Below are 27,497 nucleotides of genomic sequence, written 5' to 3'. Positions count from 1 at the left end.
TTAGTTTCCTGTGCAGAACAAAAGAGAAAAAAATTATCACATATTGGTCTGATATATACAATGTAAATATCTATATCTATAGATATAGATATAGATATATATATGTAGGTATATGATGATACCTGCTCTCACTGATGAATACACAAGATCCGGAACATCTGGTTGTTCTGTAACACATAACAGCGGCTTTACATATCTTGCACTACAGATTAGACCAGATCTTAAAAACCTATGGAAATTGAATTTTTCTACATTGCTCATAAAAATAAAAAAAGATTTGGATAGATGGCAAAAGTTGCCGCTTTCTTTTATGGGGCGTGTGAGCCCCGTTCTTTATGGGAGTGGTTACATGATTATCTTAATTCGTATTATCTTATATCTTATTCTCATCTAGACTCTTGGTCTGTTTCACCTTCTTCACTTTGGACCCGAGTTGTCTGTGACAAAAGTAAATTACAAACAGAGAGTTTAAAATTCAAGTTAAATGCATAAAAGGTTGGGCAGAGAAGACTCCACTTCCTTCTTGACTCTTTTGTTGAGAAACAAATATGCGGTGTGATTAAGGCATGGCGGGTCCAGACGAAGGTGTTTTGTCATTGTTTCATCTTTATTCGTACATAACGCCACCACAACACACACCACAAACCTCATGTTTCAACTCGGCGGACATGATTGCGGATGCTGTGCAGGTGCGTCCGCCTTCCCTGCAAGGCACCGCAGACCACGCCTCACTACATACCCACATCGCCTGACTGAGGCCGAGGAGCCATCCAATTGAACCTACTCCCCTAGAACCGCTTCCTACTAAAGATGTAGGTAGGATATCAGCTGGACTCATTGAGGGTTTCATTTGTCACTATTTCTGATAGATCTTCTGGGTGAAACTGGGTGAAAGGATTCCATAATTACAGGGTGTGGAAGATCGTACGGTTACGGTGTAACCTTGGTTCTCTTAGTGAGAGACTATCTCTCCACACCGTTACATATTCCATATGTATGGGGTACGACCCCCCCTTGGCCATTGCGTGTGGATATTTCTTTGAGACACTCCAGCACGCCCGGCTACGCCCCACAGCTCATGTATAAAACAGCTGTGCAGACATGACACCGGTGATAGTTTGATCGGAACGCGTCTCCGAGCGGCCTGATGGGGTAGAGATAGTCTCTCACTAAGAGAACCAAGGTTACACCGTAACCGTACGTTCTCTAGCATATCGAGACTATCTCTCCACACCGTTACATATTCCATATGTACGGGGTAACTCTGTAAGACACCCCGCGAGGAGACAGTGCAACCAAACTGCCGAGAGTGAAGGTGCCGGGAGTCAGTGACAACGCACCAATGGAGACACCACCCTGATCAGAGCTTCGCAATGACTGGCCTGAACTGGTCGTGCAGGATGCAGGACTGCAAGTGATCGGCCGCTCAAGGTCAGCCCGGGAACCGCGAGGCAGACTGCCAGGGAACGCAGCACACCGAGCTGCCAAGTAGCATCCCACTGGTCGCATAGGCCTACGACATGCGGGCAATTCCAGACAGAGAGTCGGCGCTACAGGCTGGAGAACTCACTCGCCACAGCGAGGTCCGACTGGCGTGTAAGCTGGCGAAGCGGGCAACACGCCACGGGAACACAGCCAGCAACCGCAGGCCAAGCTAGGGATGTGACCCATCCATCCTCAAAGCCGAAGCCGCCCCGAGCTGTTGACAGACAGGGAGGGGGTGGCTGGCAGCCTAGCCTGCATAAGTGGAGGGCTGAGCAAGGCGATGACCCAAAGGTCCACCCCCAGCACTGTCACCACGTGCTTGTCTGCAGACAGCACGTGGTGTCCGCAGACAGCACACCACCAGCAGGGCATAAGTAATCCTCCCGCCCCTGTTAGGGCATGCCGCCCTGCCCAGGGAAGGCCCGAAGGGGCAACTAGGGACCAGTGGGGGGCTAACGTGGAAGGGGCCAAAGGCAACTATTCCCGCCATGCACAGCAGCAACCAACTGCGGGCAGGGGACCAGAAATGCTGAGAGGCAGAGCACTCACTGCCTGCAACTAGGCCAACCAGGCAGCAGCAGCACCTTAGACAGTAGGCGCTGAGGCTACGTGATAGCAACAACCTTGAGGTCCACTCTACTAGATGAGACCTCAAGAAGGGCTCATTCCCACACACGGCATGCTCCAGTCAAGAGCTGAAGGGACCCATCTCGCCCGACACTGTGCCCAGGGACCAGCAGGGGGCAGCCCAGGGACAGGTGGGTAACACTGGAGGAGAGGATGGAAGCTTTTTCAACATCCGCCACCTGACAGTCAACCTCCACAAGCCCAGGCCTCACAGAAGCAGAGCCATGGGAGGGATGCTGTAGGGGGGGCCAGCAGTAAATCAGCAACAGGTGTGGGAAGGGACCCAGCCCATGGCCTGCCTAACTGGTGCCACAGCAGTGGCACCAGTACTTTCAGAAATTAAGCATGGTCTGCCAAGTTCGTGCTGGAAACAAAGGAGTGCATGCAAGCGTCAGCTACTTTAGCCAGCACAGCATGGTCTAGGCTGCCTTGATGTAGTTATTTATTTTTCCTTTTTCACCCAGGCACAGCCACACTGCTTGTGCCTATCGTAAAAGGGCAAAAATGCCATACACAGACATGTTTGGGATGTGTGGGCTGCCATACCTCTGCTACCAAGCAAGGGGGCGGAGCCACACGCTAACCAGGAAGTGCTAACAGGTAGCCAGCACTAGCCGCAACCCGAATTCCCTTTTCACTGTTTATTAGCTCCTGCGTCACAGTGCTGACAGGTAAAAACATATGCTTGGAACTCTGACACATTTCCCCAATGTGGTCGGGCTACGAGTGGAGCACTGTTGGCCGCGTTAACCTACGAGCTGCGGGTGACACGCCAGGCAGGCTAACCAGCTGGAATGCTACTCGCAGGCCAGCTAACGATTAGCTGGCACGAACCGTAGCATAATTCCCCACTGTTTATCCCCCACAGTGTTAAGCAGGCCAACAGCGAACACTTGGAACGCTGTAGCCGTATCCCCTTTGTGTCAACACACATAGCAAGGCACTCACACACTCACACACAACACAAGTGGAGATCAAATGATCACCAGTGTCACGTCTGCACAGCTGTTTTATATGTGAGCTGTGGGGCAAAGCCGGGCCTGCCGGAGTGTCTTAAAGAAATATCCACACGCCACGACCAAGGGGGGTCGTACCCCGTACATATGGAATATGTAACGGTGTGGAGCGATAGTCTCGATATGCTAGAGAACTTGGTTGAAGGGACTATCTGAGGGAGCTAAGTTTCCTCTTAGGTCACAGATTTTATCTTGAAAAATCCTAGAAAGTCATTGCAGCCCTTATCTGAAAAGACAGGTGTACATGGAGTTGGAGGGAGACTATGTTATTTACTGTGTCAAAGAGAACCTTAGGATTTCTTCTTCCTACTGCGAGTAGTTTAAAGAAATAAGTGGCTCTTGCATCTTTCACCATGTTGATCAAAGTAGATAATAGTTCTTTGAAGTGGAGCTTATGAACCTCAAGTTTTGTGGCTTTCAACAGGTGCTCAGTTTTACGGCAAATTCGCCTGAACCTGCAATTAACTTCTGTGAACCAGGGCAGGGATTTAGTAGTGCTGCCTTTCCTGATTTTAAGAGGATCCACTTTATCTAGAATTTTTTGACATTGTGAATTAAAGGAGGCCAAATGCCATTCTATATCATCTGTTTGAAAAAAATTATTATCAAACAATTCCACAGTTTGTTCCACTGCAGTCAGTAATTACATTGACAGAACATCCACATGAACAGAGGACAGTGTGTCTCAATTAAAGGAGAGATCAAATAAAATACATTTATGATCACTAATAAAAAAAAAAGTTAGAGAAGCACTTTCCACCCTTTCTCTGGATATTGTTTTTAGGAATGTCTGGAAGCCATCCCTTAAGGATTATGAAGACTACCGTATTTTTCAGACCATAAGGAGCACCAGATTATAAGGCACATGAAGCAAAACAAAACAAAACAGATAAGTCAAACTTTACTCAATTCATTCTTCTTGCTTCCTCCACCTCCATACCATTAATTCATTATTGTTGAATTCTCTCGCAGCTGCTCTATTCCCATGTTCTACTGCCTGACTGATAGAGTTTGAAATCCACTTTGTAAGCATGTTTCTTAACAGATGCCATTTCGGGGTCCCTATACTAACATAATACGCACAATTCAGTAATATGTTGCCACAGCACGTATTACTCTGGGAGGCTCCTGACTGTGGTAGCTGTAATGCTCTGACAATCCATCAAGATTGCGGATTCGTAGCTTACACAAAGTTGTACTAAAACATTTTTTGACAGATTTTTAAGCGTCGTGTACCAAATAAAATCAGTTTGAGGTCAGTAAGCACAAACAGAATTCATATATAAGACGCACCGGATTAAGGTGCAGCGACGATTTTTGAAAAAATTTAAGGATTTTAAGTACGCCTTAAAGTCCGGAAAATATGGTACTCATATTGTACTCTGTGTAAGGCCCAGGTGGACGATAGATGATAACAAATAAGACTGATTTTTGAGGTTTTTCAGCTGAGTGGACAAGGCTAAGCATCATGCTTTTAAATGAATTAAAAGTCTGTTTGTGTCTTTGGTTTTTTGATAGGCTGGTGTGAAAAATTGCTGCCACACCGCCCCCTCCGCCTGGGCTTCGAGGTTTCTGGTAGTTAGAATGACTCGGGGGTGTTGATTCATTTAAACTAACATAATCATCCTGCTGCAACCAGGTTTCTTTACGGCAAAGAAAACACATTTTTGATCAATTATGAAGTCATGTACTAACAGAGACCTGGAAGAGAAAGACCTAATATTTAATAATCCACATTTCACTGTTTTACTCTTTGGTTCATGTGGATACTGTATTGTTCTTTCTTTGTGATTTTTTTATGTTTAAGTTGTTGGTTGGTGGTTTTTAGTTTGTTTTTTGTCTGTTTGGGAGCTGAGACAATCTCTAAGAGGTTGGGTTTGGGGGGGAGGGGGTAATAGGAGGAGAGAAGCTGCAGAGAGGCGTGTAAGACGGCAACTCTGCTTCCTAGTCTCAACTCTGGATAGTCATATTTGGGGGGCTTCAATAAATTAAATTCCCCACCAAACAGGTGACTTGATTTGAACTACAAGCCAGTTTTTGAAGCTGAGGAAAAGAGTGCTAGTACATCCAACTCTGACTGCTGCCTGATCCACCAAATACTTATTACCTACTGTTACAGCCTACCTTTTGTGCTGGACATCTTTCTGAGTCTGACATCAGCATAAGTCACATCTTCAGGGGGAGTAGAGTTGTTACCTCCTGAGCAGAGAGGAAGAAAAACACAGACACATGCTAACCAGACTCAACTACCTGTTAAAATGTTTTCAGGTGGTTTTGCTCTTCCTGTCACGGTCCTGGGTCGGGTCGACCCAGCATTTTGAGTTTCTTATGTTTTGGTTTATTTTTGCATTATGGATTGGTTATTCTCTGGTGATACTGTTTTGATTACAATTATATTCTGATTCTTTAGTTATCTGATGATGATGTTGATGACGATGATGATTATGTCTGGTTTAGGTTTTGTTATCTTGCCCTTATGTTTGGTTTAGGTTGCCTGTGCTTGGTCTTCTCTGCCCGTATGTCCCTCTGTTTGTCCATGACGTCATTATGCCTGTTTACGAGTCTGTCTCTGTCTGGCGTGTGCTTCCTGTCTTATTTTGTAGGTCTGTGTCCTTTGTCAGTGCGTTCAGCTTTGTGCTCTCCCTGTCTCGTCAGTGTAATCAACGTCAGCCGTGTCTCCCAGCTGTTTCCTCTTTGCTCCGTTCACCTCTTGTATTTAGTGTCTGTGTCTTCCCCTACTCGGTGTCGCATCGTTAACGTCTGTTCACCCTCACTTGCTGCGTGTTTAGGATTTCCAGTCCTCCTGCATCTCTGTTTAGAGTTTTGTTTGCTTTTGTGAGTTTTATTTTATCTTGATGTTCTGCTCCAGCAATAAAGCTGCATTTTCTGTCTAATCAATCCATTCCAGACTCTGCTATTGAGCTAGCAGGCTATACCACACAGCGACATGACCGAACAGTGGACTCCGGTAAGCGCAAAGGAGGGGGGCTCTCTATGTATGTGAACAACAGCTGGTGTACCAACACAGTGATAATAGACCGTCACTGTTCACCGGACATTGAATATCTGACTGTTAAATGCAGGCCCATCTACCTACCTAGGGAGTTCACCGTTGTCATAATAACAGCTGTTTACATACCACCAGATGCTAATGCTAACTCTGCGATCGCACTCCTGCATACAAACATCAATAATAAACAGAGCACTTACCCTGACGCTGTACATATCGTAGCAGGGGACTTCAATCACGCAGACTTAAAAAGAGCAATCCCCAAATTCCACCAGCACGTCAAGTGTGCCACTAGGGGTGACAAGATTCTGGACAAAGTTTATTCCAACATCAAAATGGGCTACAGGGCCAGACCTTTGCCACATCTGGGTCAGTCTGACCACTTGTCACTGTTTCTAATCCCTGCATATGCCCCCCTCAAGAAAACTGCTCTTACCATCACAAAGAATATTACCATATGGCCAGAGGGTGCCTCTCAGCAGCTGCAGGACTGTTTTGACAGGACTAACTGGGATATCTTTGAACATCAGGACTTGGAAATGTTCACAGACGGTGTCCTCTGCTATATAAAACACTGCATAGACACTGTTACAGCAGTCAAACGGATCCGGGCTTATCCCAACCAAAAGCCCTGGATGACCCGGGAGGTCAGGCAGCTGCTGAAGGAGAGGAACATTGCGTTCAGGTCTGGCAACAGGGATTACTACACCACAGCCCGATCCAACCTGAAGAGAGGCATCAGAGAGGCAAAGGGGGACTATAGGAGGAGGATTGAGGACCATTTGAAGAGTAATACCAGCCGGCAGGTGTGGCAAGGCATCCAGCACCTAACCAACTATAAGATCAATCTCGGAGCTGCGGACGGTGACCTGGAGCTGGCAGAGGAGCTGAATATCTTCTTTGCCCGCTTTGAGACCAGGGTACCGGAGGTATTGGAGCCACAGCAGCAACACGCCACCCATAGCAGCACCACCCTCACCCTGGAAGAGCACGAGGTGAGGCGCATGCTGCAGGCTGTTAACCCGAGAAAGGCGGCGGGTCCTGATGGTGTGCCAGGTCGAATATTGAGGGATTGTGCAGGACAGCTGGCTGGGATCTTCACCAGGATTTTCAACAAATCCCTCGCACAGGCGACTGTCCCACTCTGCCTGAAGTCCTCCACCATAGTCCCCTTGCCTAAGAAGCCCCACATCACCGGCCTGAATGACTACAGACCGGTGGCACTCACCCCAGTGGTAATGAAATGCTTTGAGAAGCTGGTCCGCAGACACATCACAGCAGCCCTGCCCCGCAGCCTGGATCCACACCAGTTTGCCTAAAGAGCAAACCGATCCACGGAAGACGCTGTAGCCACAGCACTCCATGCTGCATTAACTCACCTGGAAGAGCATGGTAGCTATGTGCGGATGCTCTTCGTGGATTAGTGCTCAGCTTTTAACACCATCCTTCCACACAAACTGGTGGCCAAGCTACAAGACCTGGGGCTTCCATACAGCACCTGCATGTGGATCAATAGCTTCCTCTCGGGCCGTAGACAGAGAGTCAGAGTTGGCCATCACACATCCTCAGCCCTGAGTCTCAGCACTGGCTCACCCCAGGGCTGTGTGCTCAGTCCACTGCTCTACTCTCTCTACACACACGACTGCACTCCTCGCCACCACAGCAACATCTTTGTGAAATTTGCAGATGACACCACAGTGGTGGGGCTCATTTCCAAGGGAGACGAGTCTACGTACAGAGACGAGGTGGAGCAGCTGACGTCATGGTGTAAGGCCAATAACCTCCTCCTCAACACTTCAAAAACCAAAGAACTCATAATAGACTTCAGAAGGAAAAAGGCAGAGATCCAACCACTATTCATAAATGGGGACTGTGTAGAAAGGGTGGCAAGCTTCCGCTTCCTGGGAGTCAATATAGAGGAGAACCTTTCCTGGAGTGTGAACACCTCCGAGCTGCTGAAAAAGGCCCAACAGAGACTGTACTTCCTGAGAATTCTCAGGAGGAATAACATCATACAGAGACTGCTGGTGTCCTTCTACAGAGCCACCATTGAGAGTGTTCTAACTTACTGCATATGCATCTGGTACACTAGCTGCACAGGGGCTCAGAGGAAAGCACTCCAAGGGATCATTAACACCGTCCAAAAGATCACTGGCTGCCCTCTCCCCACACTGGAAGTTCTACACAACGCCCACTGTTTTAAAAAGGCCCAAAACATCATAAAAGACACCTCACATCCTGGCCACTCCCTGTTCGAACTGTTGCCCTCAGGCAGACGGTACAGGGCAATCAGAGCAAGGACTAATAGACTCAAACACAGCTGTTATCCAACTGCAATAACACATCTGAATACTACAAAAAAATGTCCATCACGCCACTCTTGTGTTAATCTATGCACGGTCTGAAGCATGTGTGTGGGAATGTATGTGAATGTTTTACTGTTATATCTTATTAGTATTTTAAGTATTCTATCTATTTTATTTATTGAATTTTATTGTTTTATTTATATTTTGATATTGCTAGGGATGATGCAATGATCGGGGACCATTCTTAATTTCGTTGTTCTCATGACAATGACAATAAAGTTTCTGATTCTGATTCTGAAACCTCGTGTCCTGAGAATCCTGCATTTTGGGTCCACCACTCCTGCCTGCCTGCCACACAGCCGACCATGACACTTCCTGCATTCAGCCAGTATTACCCTGAAAACTAAACTATAAACTGAGTTGAATTTCATGATTTACTTGGGTTCCAGTGGCTCCTTTTAGAACCTTTCAGTAAAACTGATATAACTTTGATCTCATGGAAAACAAATCAGATATCTGTGACTACTTTTATAAACTGTCAGATAGTCAGAACTGACTAGAATGAGTAACATTTAATATTTAAATGTGTCCACTTCTCATGTTCATTCTCCCTGATGTTGCTGTCATTCGGAACTGATACATCTATCACTACAGCAATCTTCTTCTGCTTGTCTACATCCACTATGTCCGGCTGGTTAGCCACCACCATTTTGTCCATCTGTATCTGGAAGTCCCACAGGATCTTACCTCGGTCATTTTCCACCACCCTTGGGGGCGTCTCCCATTTTGACCTCGGGATTCCAGGCCATACTCGGCACAGATGTTTCTGTATACTGTGCCGGCCACTTGGTTATGGCATTCCATGTATGCTTTGCCTGCTAGCATCTTGCACCCTGCTGTTATGTGCTGGATTGTCTGCACCTGGGGTCTTGCCTGGTGTGATAGACCCCAGCCTCTATGGAGCTTGTGCTCAGTGCTTGTTCCTGTGCTGCCATGATTAGTGCCTCTGTGCTGTCTTTCAGTCCAGCTTTGTCCAGCCACTGGTAGGATTCCTGGATATCAGCCACCTCCTCTATCTGCCGGTGGTACATACCGTGCAGGGGCCTGTCCTTCCATGATGGTTCCTCATTCTCCTCTTTCTTGGGTTTCTGCTGCCTAAGGTATTCACTGAGCACGCGGCCAGTTGGGGTCATCTTCCTGATGTACTCGTGGATGTTTGTTGTCTCATCCTGGACTATGATGCTGACACTCACCAGTCCCTGGCCTCCTTCCTTCCACTTAGCATACAGCCTACAGATGCTGGACTTGGGGTGAACCCCTCTATGCATGGTCAGGAGCTTTCTTGTCTCGATGTCAGTGACTTCGATCTCCTCCTTTGGCCAGCTTATTATCCTAGCAGGGTACCTGATCATGGGGAGGGCGTAGGTGTTGATAGCCCGCATCTTGTTCTTACCATTCAGCTGATCTCTCAGGACTTGCCTGACCCTCTGCAGGTACTTCGTAGTTGCAGCTTTCCTAGCGGCCTCATCATGATTCCCATTTGCCCGTCTTGTAAATGATCTCACTGAGGAGGTTCAGGCCTATGCAGAACAGCAGTGGGGAAAGAGCATCTCCTTGGTAGATCCCGCACTTGATGGTCACTGTGCTATGGGCTTGAAGTTGGCCTCTAGTGTTTTACGCCACATCCCCATTGAGAACAGGCTTCCAGATGAAGCCTCTTAGGGTCTTGTTGATCTTATACAGTTCTAGGCATCCAAAGATCCAGGTGTGGGACATTGAGTCATAGGCCTTCTTGTCATCAATCCAGGCAGTGCACAGGTTGGTCAGCCTAGTCTTGCAATCTCTGCTGACTGCTCTGTCTACCATTAACTGGTGTTTTGCACCTCTGGTATTCTTGCCAATCCCTTTTTGTGCTACTCTCATGTATTGACCCATGTGCCCATTGATATAATGCACCTTGAGGCGACTGTTGTTGTGATTTGGCGCTGTGTTCGCGTGGGTTCCCTCCGGGTACTCCGGCTTCCTCCCACCGTCCAAAGACATGCAGCTTGTGGGGAAAGGTTAATTGGATAATCCACTAGGTGTGAATGTGCGAGTGAATGTGAGTGCGAATGGTTGTCCGTCCCTGTGTGTTGGCCCTGCGACAGACTGGCGACCTGTCCAGGGTGTACCCCGCCTCTCGCCCTATGACAGCTGGGATAGGCTCCAGCGCCCCCCGCGACCCTGAAAAGGATAAGCGGAAGCGAATGGATGGATGGATAATAAAAAATAAATAGAAAAATACTAAAGAGCAAAATATTAATAAGATGTAGTAAAAGAAAAAAAGAGATTTCCAGTTAACTGACTAAATATGTATGTATAAATATATGTACACATTAGTGATTAAATAAAGAAAATCTTAAATAGGAATGTGAGGGCGGGGGGCACATGGGATAATGCACAGGAATGAGCAGCAGTACAAAATGTTTTTGTTTTTTTGTGGCAGTTGTTACAGTATTGCACTTTTTTAAAATATAAATATCAATGAAGTGGAATGACCAGCTGCAGGGTAGCTTCTGAGTGTGTCCTGTGGAGTGTGTGTGTGTGTGTTTAAGTGTTGTGGTTGAAGTGTAGTATGGCTTGATGGTAGAAACTGTTTTTAAGTCTTGTAGTCCGAGCAGACAGACTCCTGTAACGTCTGCCAGATGGTAACAAGGAGAACAGCTGATGTGCTGGGTGGCTGTGGTCCTTGATGATGCTGTGTGCCTTATCAAGATAAATGTCCTGAATGGCAGGAAGCCTCGTGCCAGTGATGTGCTCTGCTGCCTTCACCACCCTCTGTAGTGATTTACGGCTGCTGGCAGAGCAGCTTCCGTACCAAACTGTAATGCAGCTCGTCAGCAAGCTCTCGATTGCACGCCTGTAGAAATTTGAGGTGATGTTGGCGTTCATGCCAAACTTCCTCAGCCTCCTCAGGAAGTAAAGCCGCTGGCGAGCTTTTCTGATAGCAGTGTCTGTGTGAAGGGTCCAGTCCTCGGTGATGTTGACTCCAAGGAATTTGAAGCTGCTGACCCTTTCGACCTTGACACCTTTGATGTGGATGGGCTGGTGTTCCCTGACTGGTCGTTCCCGGTAGTCCACTATCATTTCTCTAGTTTTGCTGATGTTGAGAGTCAGGTTATTTTCCAGACACCACTCGTAAAGTGCCATCACCTCCTCTCTATAGGCCGTCTCATCGTTGTCTGTGATGAGGCCTATGATGGTTGTGTCATCCGCAAACTTGATGATGATGTTGGACTTGTGTTTAGCAACACAGTCGTGTGTGAGCAGGGAATATAGGAGGGGGCTAAGCACACAACCCTGTGGCGTACCTGTGTTTAGGATGAATGGTGGGGAGGTGTGCTTACCAACTCTCACCACCTGGGGCCTGTTTGTGAGGAAGTTTAGAATCCATCTGCAGATTGGTGTTCCCAGCCCAAGGTCGACGAGCTTCGTGGCAAGTTTTGAGGGGATGATGGTGTTAAATGCCGAGCTGTAGTCGATGAAGAGCATCCTTGCATATGTATTCCCTTTTTCCAGGTGAGTGAGGGTGGTGTGCGTTGCCAGGGCGATGGCATCCTCTGTGGCTCTGTTTGTCCGATAGGCAAACTGAAGAGGGTCCAGTGTGTCAGGGAGGGAGGAGCAGATGTGACCTTTGACCAACCGCTCCAGGCACTTCATGATGACGGATGTCAGTGCAACAGACAGGAGACCACTGATTTTTTGGGAACAGGAATGATGGGGGATGCTTTGAGGGACATGGGGACCACTGACTGCCTCAGGGAGAGGTTGAAGATGTTGGTGAACACCCCTGCCAGCTGGTCGGCACACACTCTGAGAAGCCAGCCTGGGATGCCGTCTGGTCCTGGAGCTTTGTGAGGATTTACCTTTTTAAAGGTCCATCTCACAGCTTCTGTTTTCAGAGTTAGAGTTGCAGCCTCACTGTCCTCCTGAGGGTAGAGGATCTGCTCTCTGTTGTCTGCGTCAAAACGAGCACAGAAGTTGTTAAGCTCATCTGCAAGAGATGCAGTGGGCTGAACACTGCCTGTGTTGTCCTTCTTGTAGTCAGTGATGCAGCGCAGTCCATTCCACAGTCGCCTGGTGTTAAAGCTGTGATAGCTGGACTCCATTTTGTCCCTGTAGTCCTTTCTGGCCTTTTTTATGGACTTTCGGAGGTCGTACCTGGCTGCTTTATATGCATCAACATCCCTGGAGTTAAAGGCAGAGGTCTGCACTTTTAGCTTGGCGCAAACGTCTTTACCCAGGGTTTCTGATTTGGATATATGCGGACAGTGGTTTTTGTGACGGTATCATCCATGCACTTTCCAATATATCCAGTGACAGAGTCTGTGAGTTCATTGATGTTGCCATCAGCTGCATCCACAAATATCTGCCAGTCAGTTGTGTCAAAGCAGTCCTGTAGGACCTCCTCAGCCTCACTGTCCCATTTGTAGATGACCCTGGAAGCTGTTTTTTCCAGTTTTAGTCTTTGTCTGTATGCAGACAGCAGCAGTATGGAACAATGGTCTGCCTTACCAAAAGCTGGGCGGGGGAGGGGTTTGTAGCACTCTTTGAATGGAGTGTAACAGTGGTCCAGTGTTTGATCACCTCTTGTGGGGAAGGAGATGTGCTGATAGTATTTGGGGAGAACCTTCTTCATGTTGGCTCTGTTGAAGTCTTCCAGCACAATAAAGGCAGCTTCTGGATTTTTGTTCTCAAGTCCAATAATGATGTTATACAGTTCGTCCATAGCCGTAGCTTTATCAGCATGTGGGGGAATGTAAACAGCTGAGAGGAGAACTGAGCTGAACTCCCTCGGGAGGTAAAAAGGCCTGACTTTAATGGTCAGTAGCTCGAGGCTCTGAGAGCAGTAACTTTTTAAGATACACACATCTCTAGCCCACAAAGAGTTAACCATAAAGCACGCCCCTCCTCCCCTTTTCTTGCCTGAGTCCTTCGTTCGGTCTCCCCGGTAAACAGTGAATCCATCCAGCATGATGGCACAGTCGGGGACGCTGGGCTCCAGCCATGTCTCTGTGAAGGCCAGAACGCAGCAGTTCCTGATGTTTTGTTGGTGTTTAATCCGTGCACGCAGCTCGTCAAGTTTGTTGTCAAGAGACTGGAGAATCGCAAGCAGGATGCTGGGCAGAGGTGGCTTGCTGTTTCTCTGTCGCGTTCAGCACAAAACTCCGGCGCGTTTCCCCCTCTTTGTTTTCCCTCAACATCGCACGAGTAAACAAAGGATCCCAGGCAGCAGAGCGTCCACGAAGTCGAAACTCACTGTAAAGTCCAAACTGGCTAACGAACGTAGCTCCAAAAGCATTTGTCAGTCATACAGAGTGTATGATCGCACTGTGCGCACAGAAATAGAAAGCAGTACAAAATAAATAATAAAATTTTTGCTGAGATGACTGGGAGCTCTCGTCGGTGCAGCCATCTTACGGCGCAACTGACAGTGTAGCGAGGAATGCTCAGACCTCTACATTGGAGAGACCAAATAGCCACTTCATAAACACACGGCACAACATGGAAGAGCCACCTCCACGGGATAAGACTCAGCAGTCCATCTGCATCTAAAGGTCAAAGGTCAGTCTTTCGAGGATGCCAATGTTCACATTTCGGACAGAGAGGACAGATGGTTTGAAAGAGCAGTGAAAGAAGCATCTATGTCCACTGTGAACGACCATCTTTAAACAGAGGCGGTGGTTTATGACACCAACTGTCTGCCATCTATAATCCAGTTTTGAGTTCCCTCCCCAGACGCCTGAACGCCCACTCACATCCTGGGCCTCCTGATCTCAAGAAAACACATGATAGGGTGGGGCCAAGTTTCATAATGAGCTCTCCCGAAACCTCGGCTGATTGTGACCCACACCCGCTTTCATACCTTGGCTCATGTGATTAGCTAGAGGATCATCAGGGGGTCCTTTGTCTCTCTTTTGGGGGGAAACTCCCACTGGGTTTAAATCTGGGACTCTCCACCATTTGACCCTTAGAACTGAAGAAGCTTCTCGGATGAGAGGTGAAACGTCTTTGAAGCAACAACCCTAACCCATTACCAAACATTTATATGGGTAATTTAGAGTTTCCACTTAACATAACCCCACCAACTCAATATCTTTGGACTGTGGGAGGAAACTGGCGTTCCCGGAGAGAACCCATGCAAAAATGGAGAGAACACGCAATCTCCAAACAGAAAGACGCGAACCTGATGGTAAAATAAAACTTAGGACCTTCTTGCGGTGATGCAACAGTGCTAACCACCATGCAACTGTGCTGCCCCTTCAGTTAATCCAAAATGCTGCAGCAAGAGTACTGGCAGGGACTAGAAAGAGAGAGCAGATTTCTCCTGTATTGGCTTCCCTTCATTGGTTCCCTGTTAGATCCAGAATTGAATTAAAAATCTTACTCCTCACATACAAGGTCTTAAATAATCAGGCCCCATCTTATCTTAATGACCTTGTAGTATCACCCTATTAGAGCACTTCGCTCTCACACTGCAGGCCTACTTGTTGTACCTAGAGTATTTAAAAGTAGAATGGGAGGCAGAGATTACAGTGTTCTATGTTTTTTTATGTGAAGGGTTTCGTAAATTCAGAATCGTGAAATTGTCATTAGAATTAAAGTGTTATCATTATGTTATATTTCAAATGAGAACAATCAATGTTTATAAGAGGACATTCACCAGACTTTAAGTTTTGCCTAAGTCCTACACAGTTCATTCTTCCTGCAAATGTTTTTTAAAGTGACTTTTACTTCTGTCCAGGTTTATCACCTTTTATTTCCCTGCAGAAGAACAGAACTCCACCCACAACTAGAACCAGGAGAACCACAGAGACGAGACTTGCTACAACTGTGACCAGGAGAGACGGAGGAAGGGAGGGGGAGGCTGGGTGGTGAATGGAAAGAGTAAAAAAAAGAGGAGAGTTTACAGGAGGAGAGGAGGGAGATGGTGTTTGAGGAAGATGAGGATCTGCAGGAGAGATGATGAAGATGATTCAGTCACTTTATTATCAGCTCAGCAGATTAATTCATGGCTTTAAACAGGAAGTGATGTCAGTGATCTGACCTCTGACCCTCAGAAAGCTCTGAGGAGACTTTCCACCGTCATCAGTAGAGCACCAGTAGAGGCCTTCATCAGACTGCTGGATGTTAGTGATGCTGTGCTCTCGTTTAGGACCAACAGAACTTCCTTTGATGGAGAAATAACCCTGAACTGTGCCACCATTCCTTTGTCTGCAGCGCAGTGTGACATCACTTCCTGTCCTCACAGGAAGTGCAGGAACCTCAAGGATAAGATGTTTTTCTGACCAATGGAGACAAACAGAGTTAATGAGAGTAGAGTCATATCCAGATGCTGTACCAGCAGATGGAGCAGTGAGTTTGTGTACCAGTTACAGTGATGTTGATCTGATCACTCCTCTGTCCAGAACTGGTTTCACACCAGTAACTTGCAGAGTCTGGCTCGGAGATGTCTGAGAGGATACAGGTGTAACTTTTAAACTCCCCAAAGCCTGCAGCTGCTCCACAGTCCTCAGTAAGTCCTCCTCTGGTCCTCTTCACTGTCCATCCATCAACTATCTGTCCATCATCAACACAAGTCAGATACACTGAAGAAGGTCCACTGAAGAACTGCTGAAGGTTTGGGCTGACAGACAGAGACACTGGAGGACAGACACACACACACACACACACACACACACACACACACACACACACACACACACACACACACAGAATAAATGTATTCGTGTTCTTGTTGGAGTCTCACTGAATGTTTTCACTTCCACCAACTCACCTGCAGAAACAGTCAGTGCAGACTGCAGCAGCACACACACACCTGTAACAGGAGGACAGAGGTCACTGAGGGTCAGAGGTCACTGAGGGTCAGTGGTGCCTCTGTAAAAATGTATTTAGCTACAGAGAAATGTAGTTTATTAGACAAAAAAAATGTGTTGTGCTTTTAAATTAACACAGTCATTTATCTTTACAGACCGGCATTATAAACATTTGCTGTGTGTTTCATCATTAGCCTTACAGTTTCACTATTAGCTGCAGCCGCTGCCTAATGACAAGACACAATTCCCGTCTGATTTCCTGCACCCAACCAGAAAGTCAGTATGTCAGTTCTCCAGGGCAACTTGTGTTTAACATTCAATTCAATTCAATTCAATTCAATTTTATTTATATAGCGCCAAATCACAACAAAAGTCGCCTCAAGGCGCTTCATAGATACAGAGAAAAACCCAACAATCATATGACCCCCTATGAGCAGCACTTTGGCGACAGTGGGAAGGAAAAACTCCCTTTTAACAGGAAGAAACCTCCGGCAGAACGAGGCTCAGGGAGGTTCTGCCGGATCATGAAACGGTCACTTTTTAAGAATGTGAAACTTGAATTTGTTCAGATGGCCTCTTTAAAACCCTTCATCCCTTCATCTATCCATCCATCCATCTATCTGTCAGCATGACCTGAATGGGGATAGAACCAAATAAACCCCCACTTTAAACAGCAATTAAATACAACACTAAACAAAAAGCTAAACTGGGAAAACTAAAACTAAAACTGAACACAAGGAATGTGAATACCTGGAACTTGGGACGTGGAAAACGGACGTCCTTACAAATAAGGAAGTAAAAACTGACACAATAAACACACACAGGGGTGACGAGGGAACTGGAAATACATGGGGAACAGCTGATGCAAATAAATATGATGCCACAGGGGAAGCAAAATTAAACACACTGAACATGGAGCAGTAGACTGTCAAAATAAAACAGGAAACATTGAGATGTAGACTGTGACAACACAAGCTTAACACAGGGGTCGAGGGGACACATAAGAGAGAAAAACAGAGACATGATGGACAGGGGAAACGTACATGGAATCACATGAAAGAGAGGGGAGACATGAAATGAAACACTGAGAGGAGAACATGAGAACTTAGTCTGTCAAGCTGACCAGAAGTACACCAGCTGGAGTGACAAATCAAGCCTCGGGTTCACAAAAGAAACAGAGACTATTGATGATAGTGCATGGGAAAATACGAAGCTATGAGACGGCATCGCCTTCTCATCGGTGTTAGGCAAGTTTCTTTGAAAAGGTAATTAGTTATAGGTACTAATTAGTTCTTTAAAATATAACTGTGTTAGTAACTGACTTACAATATTATAAAAGTAATTAATTACTAAGAAAAGTAATCATTGCATTACTTTGAAATAAATGTTTTACCCTCTGGGGTCCAGGGTATAATAGGCCATTATTATCTACTTTTGATTTTACCTCTGCATTTCCTCTTTAAAAACTATTTATCTCGCCTTGTTTGGTGTCATTATTTTCAGCACAACCTTACATGTCTGAATTTACAGTTATGTTTTCATTTTGACGTACTGTATTAACACAGTTGACCTAAAATCACACAAAAGTAAAAATGTATATTTTTTACTGTAACAACCACAAATATGTTTAACAAATCATTTTCATAACTTGACATAAAAACAGAAATTGTACATTTTAAAAACTTATGCACAAGTTTTGCAAATAACAGTTATTTGCAACTATTTACCTAAAAATGCAGTCATGACATTTTTTAAAACCATTTCAAACTATTTACAGAACAATCATATGCTCTGCATCAAATAAGAGTCACACGAATTATTGTGCCACTCCAGAAAATAACTTCTGTCCAAGATAAGATAAAGAAGAACATCACAAACCTGATAATCTGCAGGCCTGACAGCAGGAGGTGTATCACTCCTCCTGTTTTCCACCTGGATACAGGGTCTACACTGCAGTCTGCCTTTAGTGGCTTTTTGGCAAAACTTTGACATTCACTAGTACCCTCACTGACACACAAAACAAAACAACGACTACGCACAACACACTAACTACACACTCCAAATACACTAAATATCTCAAAAATCGCTGTCTCTCATTCCTTCGCTCGCTCCTTTCTATGCCATCATTCTCTTTCTTTTGCCATCATCACTCCTAAAACTTCCCCCTCTCACTCTTACTCATGGCCATATCATTTTTTGATTGGTCAACATGGTACATTTTTCCACCAATAGAAAATGGGTGGTTTGTCTTTTCTTTTCCCCTTTTTTGAGTGTGAGCAGGGAGTGCTTGCCATGCAATATCCTTAGGCAGTAAACATATTGATAGTATTCAAGAAAAGACATTACTATATATTATTTTCATGACTCTGGTTTTACGTGGCCTATTACGTGCGATTGTTTCGCCCTCCCAGCTCTCGATAAGCATTTTCTTGTTAGTAACAGTAATGGAAATAGTGATTAGTTACATTACTAGTTACTTAAAAATATATCAACGTTGGTAACGGCATTACCTTTAATACTGTTTGTTGGGTCTGCGCTTTCACAGGCCCCGCTGGTTTAGAGACTTATTCCTCATGAAGAAAGCAAGACAATCACCGATCAATTGATTTTACTTGCGCAAGGGAGGCCCCGATCGGTGACTCAGAAAGGCACAATCCAACCACAGACAACCTCGACTCTGGCCTCCGCTTGCTGCCTTTTATTGAAAACAGTTACAATACACACAAGCACCTCCCATTGTAAAATCCCCCTAATGGTCACAAAAGACAAGAAAATGTGTGTGTGTGTGTGTGTGTGTGTGTGTGTGTGTGTGTGTGTGTGTGTGTGTGTGTGTGTGTGTGTGTGTGTGTGTTTGGGGGTGCATTTGTGTGATCTCCTGTGCACAAAAGGGTCATAAAAGCAGGAAGCTTACAATATCTGTGTATGTGTAATCTATCGGGGACTACGATATAGTGGTGGTTCATTCTACTTCTTGTGGATGTATGTGAAGGAATGATTGGAATAACAGTGTTGGAGTCAAATTGTTAAATGTTGTCATTGTGTCACTTAAATTTGTAAGTCTTAGTTCAAGCAGCATGATCAAACACATTCCTTTGTCTCTGACCACCTCTCCAGCCAGCCTGTTGGTGGGGGAGGCTGAAGTGTTTTATTATATGGACATCCTATCTGAAGGTTCTGAGAGACAGCATCCATCCCACTTTGGATGGAGCAGCTCTCATTTCTAGAATCTGGCCAAATATAATAAACCCCCCTATCCAGAGTTGTGACCAGGAAGCAGAGTCGCCACCCCTCCCCAACAAAAACCCATCCCCTTAGAAATTGTCTCAGCTCCCAAAAAGAGAAAAAAAAAACAAAACTAAAAACCAGCAACAAACAACTTAAACGAAAAAAATCACAAAGAAATGGCCTGTATTTACACTCAACAAAAATATAAACGCAACACCTTTGTTACTGCTCCCATTCCCCATGGGATGGACGTAGAGGCCTAAAATTCATTCCAGATACACACTATAACCATCCCTCCCAAACAGTGGTCACAAATCAGTCCAAATGTGTGGTAGTGGGCACATCTGCTATATTGAGATAATCCATCCCACCTCACAGGTGTGCCACATCAGGATGCTGATCTGACATCATGAGTAGTGCACAGGTGTACCTCAGACTGCCCACAACAAAAGGCCACCCTGGAATGTACAGTTTTGTCTCACAGCAAAATGCCACAGATGCCACAAGCAATGAGGGAGCGTGCAATTGGCATGCTGACAGCAGGAATGTCAACCAGATCTGTCGCCCGTGCATTGAATGCTCATTTCTCAACCATAAGCCGTCTCCACAGGCGTTTCAGAGAATATGGCAGCACATCCAACCGGCCTCACAACCGCAGACCTCGTGTAACCACACCAGCCCAGGACCTCCACATCCAGCAGGTTCACCTCCAAGATCGTCTGAGACCAGCCACCCAGACAGCTGCTGGAACAATTGGTTTGCACAACCAAACAATTTCTGCACAAACTGTCAGAAACCGTCTCAGGGACGCTCAACTGCATGCCCGTCGTCCTCATCGGGGTCTTGACCTGACTCCAGCTCGTCGCCGTAACAGACTTGTGTGGGCAAATGCTCACATTCGATGGCGTCTGGCACGTTGGAGAGGTGTGCGCTTCACGGATGAATCATGGTTCACATTGTTCAGGGCAGATGGCAGCTGAGAATGTCCCAGTTCTTGCATGGCCAGCATACTCACCGGACATGTCACCCATTGAGCATGTTCGGGATGTGCTTGACCGGCGTATACGACAGCGTGTACCAGTTCCCACGAATATCCAACAACCTCGCACAGCCATTGAAGTGGAGTGGACCAACATTCCACAGGCCACAATTGACAATCTGATAGACTCCATGCGACGATGTGTTGCACTGCATGAGGCAAATGGTGGTCACACCAGATACTGACCGGTTCTGGGTCCCCAGACCCCCAATAGCGCAAAAAAACTGCACATTCCAGGGTGGCCTTTTGTTGTGGGCAGTCTGAGGTACACCTGTGCACTACTCATGATGTCAGATCAGCATCCTGATGTGGCACACCTGTGAGGTGGGATGGATTATCTCAATATAGCAGATGTGCCCACTACCACACATTTGGACTGATTTGTGACCACTGTTTGGGAGGGATGGTTATATTGTGTATCTGGAATGAATTTTAGGTCTCTACGTCCATCCCATGGGGAATGGGAGCAGTAACAAAGGTGTTGCGTTTATATTTTTGTTGAGTGTATATAGCGCTTTACTAGTCCTTAAGGACCCCAAAGCGCTTTATAAATCCAGTCATCCACCCATTCACACACAGGTGATGGCAAGCTACATTGTAGCCAGAGAAAGAACAATACAGTATCCACATCTGAACCAAAGAATAAAACAGTGAAATTTGGATTATTAAATATTAGGTCTCTCTCCTCCAAGTCTCTGTTAGTACATGACTTCATAATTGATCAACAAATCGATTCACTCTGCCTTACAGAAACCTGGTTGCAGCAGGATGATTATGTTAGTTTAAATGAATCAACACCCCCGAGTCATTCTAACTACCAGAAACCTCGAAGCACAGGCCGAGGGGGCGGTGTGGCAGCAATTTCTCACACCAGCCTATTAAATAACAAAAGACCAAGACGGACTTTTAATTCATTTGAAAGCCTGATGCTTAGCCTCGTCTCCCCAGCTGTGAAACTCAGAAACCAGTCTTACTTGTTATCATCTATCGTCCACCTGGGCCTTACACTGAGTTTCTCTCTGATTTCTCAGACTTTTTATCTAATTTAGTTCTCAGCTCAGATAAAATAATTATTGTGGGTGATTTTAACATCCATGTAGATGCTAAAAATGACAGCCTCAACATGGCATTTAATCTGTTATTAGACTCAATTGGTTTCCCTCAAAATGTAAAAGAACCCACCCACCACTTTAATCACACTCTAGATCTTGTTTTAACATATGCATAGAAACTGAACATTTAACAGTGTTTCCTGAAAACCCTCTCCTGTCTGATCATTTCCTGATAACATTTACATTTACAATAATTGATTACACAGCGGTGGAGAGTAGACTTTATCACAGTAGATGTCTTTCTGAAAGCGCTGTAACTAAGTTTAAGAATATAATCCACCCACTGTTATCATCTTCAATGCTCATAGAGCAGAGCAGCTATCTGAACACTACCCCATCAGAGGTCGATCATCTTGTTAATAATTTTACCTCCTCACTACGTACGACTCTGGATACTGTAGCTCCGGTGAAAACTAAGGCCTCAAATCAGAAGTACCTGACTCCGTGGTATAATTCTCAAAGAGCAGATAACCCGTAAGCTGGAGAGGAAATGGCGTGTCACAAATTTAGAAAATCATCATTTAGCCTGGAGAAATAGTTTGTTGCTTTATAAGAAAGCCCTAGATGGCCGCTAACTTTCTGCTTCTTAATTCAGATCAAACTGAGGTTATTGTACTTGGCCCTGAAAATCTTAGAAATATGGTATCTAAGCAGATTCTTACTCTGGATCCTCCAGTAACACTGTGAGGAACCTTGGAGTCATTTTTGACCAGGACATGTCCTTCAACTCACATATTAAACAAATATGTAAGACTGCTTTCTTCCATTTGTGCAACATCTCTAAAGTTAGAAATATCCTGTCTCAGAGTGACCCTGAAAAACTAGTTCATGCATTTATTACTTGTAGGCTGGACGACTGTAATTCATTATTAATACTGAATCAGTACTGAATTGTACTTTCTACATATTGACAACACACGCCTCACTCGTAGCAATCATGGCATCTAAGTTATTAGCCTTTCTGACAATTTTTGACTAATAAATCATTAAACTGACTTTGAAGAGCTTAATGGATGGTTACCATGACCCCACTCTACAGCCGTACATGCAAAACTTTACAAATTGTTGTGTTCCTCAAAGAAATTATGGCAAGCAATCAAAGATAAAAGCTCCTTGGCAGCTGTAATTATCTATGGAAAAGTAACCCTTCTTCTCAATTTATGATAACAAAAGATACTTTTCTAATAAGTTTAAGGTCTTAATCGCTAGTTTAAAATCCCCAAAAAAGAAAAAAGAAGAAGAAAAAAGATTAAGCGCCTTGAGGCGACTGTTGTTGTGATTTGGCACTATATAAATAAAATTTAATTTAAATATTATCAGAATGTCCTAAAAACTCCCTGAAAAGCCTTTAGTTAATCCAAAATGCTGCAGCAAGAGTAAAGATTACTAAAATATTTATTCATTGTATTGCATTTATTCCTTGCATGAACCCTTTGTATCACCTTGCATTATTGGTGTCTTTAGGGGCTTCTCTCATACATAAAACACAGGTAACTGTTCATATTTGATTTACCTACATGAAGAAATAACCCAAATAACTCCTTTTTTTTGTTACAGCTAGAGTAATACTTACAATGAGAATTACAGTTCTTCAAGAGATGAATTGAATCTCTAGTCAACTGCATTTTACATATCCCTGTACCTCTTTGCTGCAGATGTTAAAATGCAACACCAAAATGTTAGTAAATTCACTTGAATTTTTTCACACTTGACTTGATTGACATTGCAATAGCAAACATTCATTGGAATGTTTAGGCAGTTCATTTGTAATATATGAAAACCATCCGTCTATCCTCTTGCCAGTGTTGTTAACATAGAGCGAGAGGCAGGCTACGCCCTGCTCAGGTCACCAATCTTTTGCAGGGCTAACAGAGGCAGACAAACATTCACTCACACTTTAAACTCTCCAGTTAATCCAACTCCACATCTTTGGACTGTGGGAGGAAGTACCTGAAGATAATATGAAAACTGATGGTGGAATTGAACTCGGGATCTTCTGGCTGTTAGGCAATAGTACTAATCACTGTGCCATAACTTCCCTTCCAGCTGTGAGAGTCAGAGACAGCTTCCCTATACGTCTAATGGAAATGTGTATTTTCTTTAAAAAGTGTTGGATTTCTGCTGAATGAAAGAATGAATGATGGTTGAGTAAAGGAGATGTGAGTTGGACTCACCGATAAGCAGCGAGATAGCCGCAGTCTTCATGTTGTCTGGATCACGACTGATCACGTCTCCAGTCTGAGCAGCAGAGAAATGCCTTAAGCTTCATCACTTCCCCTTTATCACATGCAGTGTTTCACTGGCTGAACACCAAGTCGCCACACTGCTGTGATGATATGCTGCTGTGATTGCTGAGGGCAGGGCATGCTTTAATGACCTGCATCCTGTAGTCATGTCTCTTGCCTGAAATAATCATGTTTACACATGTATATATAATGCACATGTAAGATGTTTCACCATCTTACAATGCTGTGATTGCAGCCATTTCCCAACTCTCTGTGAATAGTACTCATGGCCATTGATCAGTGGTTGTTCATCAATGGTCATGACAATTTGTATTTTAATTATCATAAACTGTCCTCACAGCCCATTGTTCATTTAGTGGCGCTAGTTTCAGTCATGCAAATGTGCTGTTTATAAGGTTTGGGAAACCTGCAGTCAGCGGAGACTGAAGAAGTCACACGATGATGATGAAACACTTCTCACACTGAAAACGCTACCTCCAGATGAACCGAATCAACTTTTTCGAGTTGTCTTACCTGGATGATTGAACATGCATCAAGACACGTTATCATCTCTCCTAACACCTGTTACAGGACATTTCCATCCACCCATTTTTAAACACTTATCCAATTCAGGATTGCACAGGAGGCTAGAGACCTATTTCAAAACTACCATTTATTGCCAAGATTTTAGAGAAGGTTGTGGCCAAGCAACTCACAGTGGTTCTTGATGAACATAAAATTCTTGATAATTTCCAATCTGGTTTTCGTACAGCTCATTTGACCAAAACTGCATTTCTTAGAGTGTCCAGTGATATACTGATGAATTATGATGCTGGCGAGCAGTGTTGGTCAAGTTACTTGAAAAAAGTAATCAGTAACTAATTACTGATTACTTCCCCCAAAAAGTAATCCTGTTACTTTACTGATTACTTATTTTCAAAAGTAATTAATTACTTAGTTACTTAGTTACTTTTTAAAAACACGATTTACAACCTGAATAGGTGATAAAGCGATAGATCTTTCAGCCCAATTCTACTTTTTCTGCATAATCCATCATACAAAATGTAATCAAATGGAACTGTCTCTTTTTAAAACTTTTATAGTTTTATTAATTTTAATCTTTTAACTTTATGCATCAAGCAAAAATTTAATTATATGCAACATTCTCTGACTGGAAGAAATTTGTTTAACATTTAAACCTATTTTCTGCACATTCCAGCACATAAATTTTATTTTATTTTTTTGTGTTTACACTCACTCTTTCAAATAGATGCAAGTAAAACACAGCAGAAAATAAATAAAATCAAAGACTAGCGGTCCTGTTGCTCTATTTTCACCTGTAAAGCAGGAGTTGGGTAGGCGGAGGTATACCCTGGTGCAGGTGTGCCGCAGCGGTCAGTGGAAGGATACGGCAGTTTCTCTGTGAATTTCCCATTACGTCATAGCGCACTCGGAGCTTGCTTGGAAGTATAGGGGTTTTTTTCGCTCTAAAAAGATGTTTTCTTCCCACGCACAATGCTAATGGACGCTAATGTTTTTGTCACTTTTTATGGATTCAAACTTAAAGTAAGGTCAGTACTTCCACACTTTAAACGCTGCACGCTCATACTCTCTCCCGCACTCGATATGTGATCCACTGTTGATCTGCACACAGCTGTTGTCACGACCGTTGCACTCGCTTACGTCACTGTCATGAGACATTCTCGCAAAAAAATCACGGTTTTAGTAACGCAGTAACGCAGCGTTCCTACAGGAAAGTAAAGGTAATCTAATTACCGTTTTTGCAATAGTAATCCCTTACTTTACTCGTTACTTGAAAAAAGTAATCGGATTACAGTAACGCGTTACTGCCCATCTCTGCTGGCGAGTGCACTGCTCTACTGTTGTTGGACCTGACCTCTGCCTTTGATACTGTCGACCATAGACTAAAACACTGGGTGGGTATATCAGGAACTGCCTTGGAGTGCTTAAAATCCTATCTTTGTGAACGATCCTTCTCTGTGGCTACCTCTAAGTTCAGGTCCTCCCTCACTTCTCTTGCCTATGGTGTGCCACAAGGCTCTGTCTTGGGTCCTGTGCTGTTTTTGTCTATTTACTTCTCAGCACTTTTAAGGACATTTTGTATCATTGCTATGCAGATCATATTCAGCTATATATCTCCTTTAGGTCACATAATGTTTCTAAACTTCAAATTTTGCAGAGATGCTTAGATTCTATCAGAGGTTGGATGGCTGATAATTATTTTTAACTTAATACTGAGAAAACTGAAGTCCTCTTTGCTCTTGATAAATTTGTAACTATGGTAGTAAAAAATCTAGGTCCCTTTTGCTAAATCTTATATTAGGAATCTTGGTGTTACATTTGACCCAGCTCTGTCTTTGGATATTCATGTTATATCTCTGGTCCGCTCTTGTTTTTACCCCTTAAGAAACTCTGTGTTTAGCTGTCTATGTAATGCCTCCTTTGAACATCTGCAGGGAGTTCAAAATGCTGCTGCAAGGCTTTTGACGAAGGCTTCCAGGTACTCTCATGTCACTCCCCTGCTGATCCAGCTGCACTTGCTCCCCATTAAATTCAGGCTCCATTTCAAGATTATAATTCTGACCTTCAGGGCTCTGCACGGAATAGATCCAATATACTGTACATCATTGATCTTCTTCATCCTTATATTCCCAGCAGGTCCCTGAGGTCTTCTGAACAGGGCTTTCTGGTTGTCCAGCATACAAGGTTAAAAAGAAAAAAGGTGACAGAGTGATCTCTGTCAGTTCTTTTAAAAAACAGTTAAAAAGCCATCATTTTAGAAACTTTTAGATTTTCTAAAATTAGAAATATCCTGTCTCAGAGTGATGCTGGAAAAACTAGTTCATACATTTATTACTTCCAGGCTGGACGACTGTAATTCATTATTATCAGGAAGTCCTAAAAACTCTCTGAAAAGTCTTCAGTTAATCCAAAATGCTGCAGCAAGAGTCCTGACAGGGACTAGAAAGAGAGAGCATATTTCTCCTGTTTTGGCTTCCCTTCATTGGCTTCCTGTTAAATCCAGAATTAAATTCAAAATCCTGCTCCTCACATACAAGGTCTTAAATAATCAGGCCCCATCTTATCTTAATGACCTTGTAGTACCAGAGCACTTCGCTCTCACTCTGCAGGCCTACTTGTTGTTCCTAGAGTATTTAAAAGTAGAATGGGAGGCAGAGCCTTCAGTTTTCAGGCCCCTCTTCTGTGGAACCAGCTTCCAGTTTGGATTCGGGAGACAGACACTATCTCTACTTTCAAGATTAGGCTTCAAACGTTCCTTTTTGCTAAAGCATATAGTTAGGGCTGGACCAGGTGACCCTGAATCCTCCCTTAGTTGTGCTGCAGTAGACGTAGGCTGCCGGGGGATTCCCATGATGCATTGAGTTTTTCCTTTCCAGTCACCTTTCTCACTCACTATGTGTTAACAGACCTCTCTGCACTGAATCATACTTGTTATTAACCTCTATCTCTCTTCCACAGCATGTCTTTATCCTGTCTTCCTTCTCTCAGCCCAACCGGTCGCAGCAGATGGCCGCCCCTCCCTGAGCCTGGTTCTGCCGGAGGTTTCTTCCTGT

At 44.5% G+C, this 27,497-nt stretch overlaps 1 protein-coding gene across 1 annotated transcript; it reads right to left on the bottom strand.

The window, feature by feature from the left end:
* Nucleotides 1-23,899, bottom strand: LOC146549912 (uncharacterized). The gene is made up of 8 exons (XM_085261716.1): nt 23,851-23,899; nt 16,261-16,302; nt 15,854-16,126; nt 15,532-15,768; nt 15,238-15,351; nt 5,253-5,327; nt 123-167; nt 1-8 (listed from the first exon to the last, which is right to left on the bottom strand). Exons 1-8 carry the CDS (start codon nt 23,879-23,881, stop codon nt 1-3), a joined length of 825 nt encoding a protein of 274 aa, XP_085117842.1. The 5' UTR covers nt 23,882-23,899.
* Nucleotides 23,900-27,497: the final 3,598 nt, after the last annotated feature.

Source organism: Mchenga conophoros, linkage group LG22 (genome assembly GCF_057382185.1).
Source record: "Mchenga conophoros isolate Kocher_MC1m ecotype Shallow Benthic linkage group LG22, M_conophoros_male_GT1.1, whole genome shotgun sequence".
Taxonomy (NCBI): domain Eukaryota; kingdom Metazoa; phylum Chordata; class Actinopteri; order Cichliformes; family Cichlidae; genus Mchenga; species Mchenga conophoros.
This window is presented reverse-complemented; position numbering and strand designations above follow the sequence as displayed.